Genomic DNA, 9,213 nt, shown 5'->3' with positions numbered 1-9,213 from the left:
AGAAACCTAGTCCGAGCACATGGTTTACTGGATGGCCACTGTAATACAGGGTGCGGCAGCATAACTTCCTTTTTTCAAAACTCAATAAATACAATAAATGTAGGTATATGTCTAAAGTTTTTATTTACATTGTTTTGAAGATCAAATCTGTTAGGTGACGTCCCCCATTCTCCATACATTGCGTAAACCGATTTCTGGCCTTTGTCTTGACTCTTGTTAGCATAGCAGGTGTTATGTTGGCAATTTCTTCTTGGATGTTGGTCTTCAAATCTTGTAGGCTTCTTGGACGGTTCACATAAACACGGGATTTCAAAAAACCCCATAGAAAAAAATCACAAGGGGACAGATGAGATAAGGCGCTCTGGAAAGTGTTCCCTCAAAACAGCTATCGATGCTCTTGAAGTGTGTGCTGGTGCACCGTCTTGTTGGAACCAAGTGTCCCCCAAATCCAAATTTTCTAGCCGTGGGAAAAAAAATTCTGTAGCATGTTTACATACCGGTCCGAATTCACTGTCACTGTAACCTCATTTTCCTCAAAAAACCAGGGACCAATAATTCCAGCTGAGGAAATTGCACACCACACTGTGACTTTGAGTGAAAGCAAAGGCTTTTGATGCAATTCTCGAGGGTTGGTGTCAGCCCAGTAGCGCATGTTTTGTTTGTTAACCGACCCACACAAATGAAAATGGGCTTCATCGCTAAAAAAAACAATAGCACCATCGGGAACGACATCAAGAAGAAGCTCACACGCGTTCATCCGAGAATTGAAGTCACGTTCTGAAAGTTCCTGCACTATCGCCATCTTATAGGGATGAAAATGAAGATCATCACGAAGAATTCTTCTCACAGAACAATCGGATAGTCCAAGGGCAGATATGTGTTTGCGCGCAGAACGCCGTGGCGATCGCAACATTGACGCTCTCACTGCATCAATGTTCTCAGGTGATCTAACGGGCCGAAGTACTCCAGTTCTTCCTTTTGTCGTATTTGCAGTTTGTCTGAATGTAGTGACCCATGTAACAATTGATTTGCGGTCTGGGACGGGAGCCAACCGGGCTAAATTAAAGCGATTCCGAAATGCACGCTGTGTTGCAATAACCGAACATCCGCTTGAAAAGTAAACCTCAACGGCAAAGGCACGCTCCTCACTATTCCAACGCATGATGGCGACTGAACCGTGTCGGGACAAAACTTTAAGTATCCCCTCTTGAACGAGACCACTAGCGCTCCGCTGTGTCATCAACTAACTGAGTGGCGCGCATTTTAAAAAAGGAAGTTATGCTGCCGCACCCTGTATATGGTGTAGTGACTCTTCTGCAGGAAACCGGTCCCTGTCCAACGCATCTCTTGCAACGCTGTTACATCAAGCCTAAGTTGGGACAGGGTATCGGCTAGCTGCGTGGCAGCTCCATCTCTATACAGGGAGCGCACTTTCCATGAGAAAATGTGCAAATCGTTATTCCGTTATCGTTGCCGGGTTCGGTTCGGACAACGAGTATTATCCGTCCAGTCCGAGGCTCCTGTTGTGACTTCGTGACATCGGTTTTCCATGTAGGATTGTCTGCCCTACCTAACCCCCAATTTGGAGGACCAGTAGGAACAATTTGGGTCGTTTTTAGGCGCGGAAGACTCGCCTTAATCAGCTTTTCGTTAAAAAAAGGAACTCCCAGAGGTCACCACGTGGAGGTGGAGATAGGGTTTGGTAGTAGAGCTGTTGGTGTTGGTTCAGCAGACGTTTCCCAGGTTTTATGTTCCATCGTGGATACCAATCCTCGTTTCGCCCTAGGACCTATACTACCCTTTGACCACCACCATAGAATACCGTCGCAAAATTTTAATCTCATTGTCGATCATGCGGCTCTCGACTTTCTAGAAGACCGGTTATACGTGACCAGTTTTTGTAGCCACATACTCAAAATTGTTTGTCATGCAATGTCTAAACCGCCCATCCAGTTACCCATAATGCGAAGCATTAAAAAAACATCAACCAAAAGAAATTAAACGCAAATAAAATTTAAGGAACGCAGAAAATTGGATTAAAGAATTAGTGGACTGCTAAAGTTTTTTAAAATTAATTTCCAACCAGGTAATGATTATATATATATATAGTTTTAGTATAGCGCGTCAAACACAGATTTACGCCACCGTTCACCGTTGCCTGAAATGGCCCTAAGCTCCCGTCATGACTTCCCGTGACGCTCGTACTCGTCCTCTACTGTTCTGCGCCAAGTGCACTCGAGGCCACCCACCTAAATGTGTGACTTATTGACTGCTACTTCCGTCTTCCGATCACAGTACATACGAGTGCCAGGCCTAGGCCTGTGTCCAACGCACTCCAATAATACGACACAAACACAGTGGAGTTTACCTTCCATGTGCTACTCCCATGTATTACACATTGAAAATAGAACAAGCACAGAACAGTCTCAACTTGATCTTGGTGTTGAGATAACTGCATTTCCATGCCCTATCTGGGGCATCGAAAGCAAATCTAGGTCTGTTAATACGTCCGGCAACATCCAGTGCGGTGCCACCGTCCACAGAAACCACCCTTCGTAGATAAACAAATTAATCAACGTCCTCGATGCTCGGCCAATTAATGCAAATAGGGAGCGTATGTTGACCCGCCAGACTGAGAAACTTAGTTTTGTTGGTGTTTATCTTCTGTCCAACTCTACTTGCCTCCCTTTCCAAATCCAGCGCCATTTGATCAAGGTCCATGATCGCGTGAGAGAGCAGGCAAATATCATCAACGTAGTCTAGGTGTTTGAGGAAAGATGTCATTGTCTATTGAACTCCTCCACGTCGTCCGAACAAGGCAGCATAAGGACATCACCGATAACAAGAAGCAATAATATTGGTGACAGGAAACAACCCTGGCGGACTCTGCTTTGGACCTCAAAATGTTCTGCGTCGATGCAGCACGTGATATTTTGCCCGATCATATGTCGCTCTGATAATAGCTATTTGTTTCTCTGGGATGTCCCTCCTGCGCAGAACACACCAGATACACTCGCCGCTCACGACACTGAGAATAGGAAATAGAAATTCGGATCAAAAGGAATCAGAAAAATGATAAACTACATGAAAAATAGAGAATCAAGACAACTGAATGAATTTTTAAAGAGACAATAGTGATCCGATAGAAAGAGATCCTCGGTTGGTTATGAGGGAAGGAAGCGCCACAGTCACAGTCACAATCAACTTGAAGACTCAATTTGACTAACTGTTTTCGTTTCTTAATTTTGCTTTCCCGCTGTTGCTCTTTGTATTAATCTCTGCTATATGCAGTCGGCACTGGAAAATTTGATATTAATGCGAAGAACAGCTAAACATATGAAAATCCATATTAGGAGTCAATTCGCTTCATCTATTATTGTTCGCATTGCACCTTAGCCTAAATATTTTTTCTGGGGCACTTTTACTTTATTTTTTACCTATAGGCAGTCACTTCTCTTCTTTCTCAGTAAAACTACAAAACCCTTCATATCTAAACCGGGCAGTTTCTGATTTCCCTCTTTTTTTCCACTTCTTCGGTTTGCAGTTTCATCTACCTAGACAGAAAAGTGAGAGTTCTTCTCTCATTTGGCTTTTCAACTCTTTACAGTTGTTGCATTAGTACATGTTGATGCAACGGTCGTTGATATTGCGCTACTAATTTTTGTCAGCCGCGCCAAATTAGTATCAAGTTAGGCTTTACCGTAATAACAACTTCAAAAATTTTCCTAAAGTGATTAGTATAAATGGAAGCTCCTTCAAAATATTCGGATTACAATCGTATTCAACGGCGCGACGCCCAATTTATATTGAACGAGTATGAAGAAAGGATGCAATGGAGAAAAGACGGTACCGATACTGTTTTGGATGTCGGTTGTGGAACAGGAGACCTTACAATCGACATTATTTTGACCCAAATGCCAAAGAAATTCGGCAAACTGGTCGGAGTTGACATCTCCCAGGAAATAATTGAATACGCAAAACGAACCCACCAACGCGAAAACATCTATTTCGAAGTATTGGATATAGAAAGTGATGATGATGATATTCAGCGATTTTCAAAAAAGCACCCTGATCGCTTCGATCATGTAATGTCATTTTACTGTTTACATTGGGTTCGAAATCAAACGTAAGTACTTGCCCGTAATAACGGTTTATTTCTGCCTTACTTTCAAATCCTAAAAAAGAATCATCCCAAAAAGAATCATCTCCTAGTCACTTCTAAAATGTCAGAGGTTCCCGCAGACACTGCAGACCGTTAATGCCACTATCACGTAGATCAAGTTAACCCCCCAACCAGGGCGATTTATACAAAACGGGATAATAAGAAAGTAATTGGGTCTTTGTCCTCTTTGACAGCCAAATAGGATTTATTGAATCTTAGAGAACTGATTATCTCTTGCTGTTTCAGGACCACTCCAGTATTCCAGCGTTCTTTCTTCGAAAACGCCCTTCATTATTTGATATGAATGTAGATTCACTAGAAGCAGCTGAGAATCTGGCGTTTACTTACCCACCAAATATTTCTGTTTGTTAAATACTCACATATTAAATGTCACATCGATTATTGAACTTACGATGAAAGTGGATGTATTTCCGCTATTTACAAGCAGCAGGTCTAATTAAATCAAATCTTTGAAAAGACAATGACCCCTGGTATTTGCATTTCAGATTTCCTCAGTCGTTATGATTTCGTCAATATCCTAACGAGAATTGCAGTGCGTCCTTAAGAACAGTTATCGTTTGAATGTGAATTACTGTTTCCACTATGATCCTAATGTTCTTTTTAGTGAGGTTCGAACAGTCCTGAGGGTATAGATTTATATTTCGGCAGCACCCTGAAATCTGCTAATCCTGATAAGTTCATCCAAACATACCAGTATATGCTTACTCATTGCTCCAAAATAACTTTTTCTCAGACCAATGACCCCTGCGCCTGCTCTCATAGGAACTAACATGTGAAGTAGTGGCAAAATATCAGTGTTACTCAATCGTATGTTGGAATAAAACTTCATTGTCATACCATTCCTTGATATCAGTCATTTGAAATACCGCCTGGAAAGAATATCAATCTCCTTTAGGTAGCCTTTCATCTTGCTGATACCCCGGGTATTCTCATGATTGCCCTCCTCGTCTGCCGGGAGGGAGTTGGGCATATCCCCGTAGCCCCCCACTCATAAGCGAGCCTTTGAAATTTGTGTAGTTCCCTGACTATTGTGTAGAACTTGGTTAGTAGTTTTTGCATACATCCCCACTTCTTCGCTACTATAGACTTACAAATCATGAAAGCCCATGTATTTTCATTTCCCTCATATATGTGTTTCCAAGGTAATTTTTAATCTAGTGGCCTTGCCAGAAGTTTCTCCTTTATTTGCTGTTTAGCTCTCCCATGACGCAATCGGGCTTACGCTTCCTAGTGAATGGATAGTATCGCGATCGTGGCTGAAATAAGGCTCAGCTCTTTCAGTGTCTCTGAAAGAATCAGAATGAAGACAATCTATCCCTCATTCATGCCTTACCATCCTCAAGATATTAATCGAAAAGTTATTTTATATGCCTTTGAGGACAACATCGGCTGCAGGTGATCTCAGTGATTTCAAAGTTCCCACAACCAAGCAAAACCTAACGCCCTAGCATAGCTCTTTTGCTATTGTCTGGTTTTTCAGCTTCCTCCCACTGTCTCTTTCAGTGGTATTGGAGAGAATGTTACTGTCCTCCACTATAGGATAGGACCCCAGAAAGTGAGCGTTGAATTGTAGGTACTCCCAGTCCTCCGCATTTCCATCCCAGATTCGAACGTGGTCTGCTCAAGCAACACCTAAGCGACGCTGCAATGATTGAGGTTTATTTGAATAAACCTCATTTTCTCATTGCAATGAGCGCCTTATTAAACCGACAATATGCCGGTTATCCTGTCTCTGTCTTAGTTCGCATAATAGGCATTTGGGGTCTCTATTGGACTCCCTGGCAATATGGCGTTTCTCCCCACACCTTCTGCATCGATCCGATTGATCAATGCTGCTGGTGCATACCGTCGCGAAGTGCAAAAATATGAGGCATTTAAAGCACCTCTTTAAAGAAGTTTGTTCTTTTAAACGGCAGACAACCCATCCAATCCGAACTTTTCCAGTCGCCAAAAACATCGCCAAAATAATTTCAATGGACACAAGCACATGGAGTATAAAAAACTACCTCTCTTCTGCGCCTCTGGGGAATCAACCGTCTCGCCCCCTTTAAGCATGAAGGACTTTTTAAAACTAACAAACCTGAAATTAACTGTAAACCAGACAAAGGTCTCTGTGATTTTTTACCAAAGTAACCTCTTGCTCGTTGCCTTTAGAACAAGCTTTTAGAGTTACAAATGCACATGAAAGTCACATCTTCTGAAGGGATGCATCAAGCAATTGCTTAGTGAACCTAGTATATTGTTTGATTGCTTGAAACGACGATCTCCTCTTTTCTTGAACCTAACCTAACTTAGCCAATTTTATTTCACTTTAACATTCATTTTTTATAACCAAAACTATCCAATTTAATTTTTATTTCAATTGATTTATCAGGAAAGCAGTGAAAAATATCTACAATCTTCTGAAACTAAATGGACACTGCCTGCTCGTTTTATTAGTTAAAAATCCAATTTACAACATATACACGGAACTGTCGAAAACCAAATGGAAATATCTGATGTCAGACATGGACGATCTCTTGACCGATTTCCATAGTCGGGGGAATGCAGCCGCAGCCATGGTTGAAATGTTAACCGTCGCAGGATTCAAAGACCATGAAGTCAGAATCATACCGGGAAAAATGGAGTTTACAGGTTACAATGAAATTAAAGGTAAGTTTTTGCCTGACACCTAAAGCAACTAATAATGTGATCCATTTTTTAAGCTAACGTAACTGTGATCAACCCAGTTTGGCTGAAGATGAACGCAGAAGAACAAAATGAATATTTGAAGGATTACTTAGACATTGCTGCTGGAATGGGAATCTATAAGGAAGCGGATGATCAAAGTGAAAGTACGTTTAGTTTTTCATACCAACTTCTAAATGTCCATGCAGCGAAGTAGTGCGTAATGAATATATGTAGATAAATAATAAAAATTAACTTCCCAAAAACAAATATCGCTTGCTCATAAAATAATATCAATACTTAAAGCCTCTATTATAAATAAAAAATAAATAAGCTGCACATGCTCCACTGTATTTACGTCACTTTCATTTTCTTAATAGCAAAGAACAGACCGACTTAATAATTAATTTCAAGAGAATAAAGATAAATTCATTAGCGACCTTATCTCCGCTCGAAATCGGACATGTGTGTGAATAACTAGTTTCGCAAGAGAAATTTCAATATTATCAATTTTGCTGGCGTCAACAATTTGGCTAGAAAAAACTCCAAATTATTGCATGATATCCACTATCTTCGGATCACTTGCCCGCAGCAATGAATAATTCTTCCCAATCAACTGGCCGAAAAGGCAAACTTCCTAGAAAAGTTCATTAATATATAACGTGTGTTACCACCTCGTTGTCCGTGATATTCGCAATCGGATTGCATCCTCAGTACGACAACACAAATATAAAAATAAAGCACAACCAATTTAATGGCAGACCCAGTTTATTCGATTAATAAAACCAAACTACCCAGCGAATAAGGAAATGTAATGAGCCTTAAAGTATCCACCCATTTTGATAATTTTCAGTCTTTTTTCTGAAAATTTTTGTTATTGGGGGATAGTCAAAAACATCCTCCCCCCCCCCCTCCCGCGTTATATTTCCTATGTAAAAACATTTGGGAGTTTGTAGAAATTTCCAAAATGTAATATTTACAGGCATACCTCGATTTATCACGTTAATTAGTTCCATGAACTGTCGAAAATGTGATAAGTCGAAGCGTAAAAAATACATGCTCGTATGCATAGGGCAAAGAAGAGTCGAATTTTTCGTTAATTGTCGCTTGTTGCTTACGAAGTACCAAATCTAACATTTTACATACAGCACCTACTAAGAATCAAGTTTTTAGTTTATACTATCAAAATAAAGGGGGTTTATTAGATAATATTATAAAATCATACATGATTATAAAAGTACACATGTATATAAATATGAACATTTATGAGTCACTCCTCATCACTTGATAACAAATCACGATGAATCCATGCTGAGGAGTTCAAATACTCCAACGCCTTCTCAATGTGTTCCAAAAATTTGAAATTTTTTTTGGTTGGAAACTCTTTTTCTCCCTCGTCTAAATTTTGTTCTACCAATTCTGTGTCATCTGTCATAATATTCAATAATTCTTCGTTGGAAAGTGGCACTTCAGGAGTATTAATTACGTCAAATATATACTCTTCATCGATTTCGTCAAAGTCTATAGTATTCGCAATCTCAAGAATTTCTCTGTTGATTTCTGAATCGCTGATGATATCAATGCTTCGATATTTTCAACAACCTTGAGAATATCAAAATTTTTTCAGATTTCTTTAATTGATAATTGCCTATCTTTATCCAATGCTATAATATCGTCTAAACGTTCCACCAACTGCCTGAAAGTTCCACGCAGATAGTATGCTTTAAAGGAAGCAATTACACCTTGGTCCATGGTTTGCAGCAGGGAAGTGGTATTTAGCGGTAGGAAGACTACTTTCACTTTTGTTATTAATGTACTTCCAGGTGAAGAAATGTCCGCCTTAATATGCTCGCGAATTTTTTGCGCATTCCTTTTTATTTATCTGATAGCACATGCCTTCAATCCCAAAGAAACAGCAATTTGCGTGGCTTTCTCTCCTTCGTCCAAACGTTATTTCCATTTTTGTTTAAGAACTTGCCTCTGCCTCTTCATACTGCTATGTGGGGTTTTGATCTTTTTTCTGTTAAAACAGTTTTGTCGCTGAGAATATAAAGGTCCGTCTAAAAAGAAAGTATTTTACCAACTTTTAGTCGATAATTTCTTACTGGAAGTCAAACCAATATGGTATTAGGCGTCCTTTAGTCTTGAGTTCTACTACCAAGATTGAATTAAAACTAAGGAGGCTTCTTTTATTTATGTGTCAGATAATGATCTACATAGTTGGATGGCTTTCGTCCGATTCTTTCAGGCTTTATTTGAACAGATTGCTTACATGCAACGGATCCTTATCCAGCGTTATCTGAAAGTGTAATTACCTAACTCGCACTCAATGTTCACCTAAGAATAATCTTCTAATGTCCTTC

At 40.0% G+C, this 9,213-nt stretch overlaps 2 protein-coding genes across 2 annotated transcripts; both read left to right on the top strand.

The window, feature by feature from the left end:
- Positions 1 to 3,603: 3,603 nt before the first annotated feature.
- LOC119646661 (juvenile hormone acid O-methyltransferase-like) lies at positions 3,604 to 4,130 on the top strand. The gene has a single exon (XM_038047194.1). The coding sequence runs from the start codon at positions 3,744 to 3,746 to the stop codon at positions 4,128 to 4,130; it is 387 nt and encodes a 128-aa protein (XP_037903122.1). The 5' UTR covers positions 3,604 to 3,743.
- A 2,405-nt stretch (positions 4,131 to 6,535) lies between these two features.
- On the top strand, positions 6,536 to 7,203 carry LOC119646163. Its single transcript, XM_038046536.1, has 2 exons — positions 6,536 to 6,835; positions 6,889 to 7,203. Exons 1-2 carry the CDS (start codon positions 6,682 to 6,684, stop codon positions 7,065 to 7,067), a joined length of 333 nt encoding a protein of 110 aa, XP_037902464.1. The 5' UTR covers positions 6,536 to 6,681; the 3' UTR covers positions 7,068 to 7,203.
- The last annotated feature ends 2,010 nt before the right edge of the window (positions 7,204 to 9,213 follow it).

The sequence above is a fragment of the Hermetia illucens genome, chromosome 1 (assembly GCF_905115235.1).
Source record: "Hermetia illucens chromosome 1, iHerIll2.2.curated.20191125, whole genome shotgun sequence".
Lineage (NCBI taxonomy): Eukaryota > Metazoa > Arthropoda > Insecta > Diptera > Stratiomyidae > Hermetia > Hermetia illucens.
This window is presented reverse-complemented; position numbering and strand designations above follow the sequence as displayed.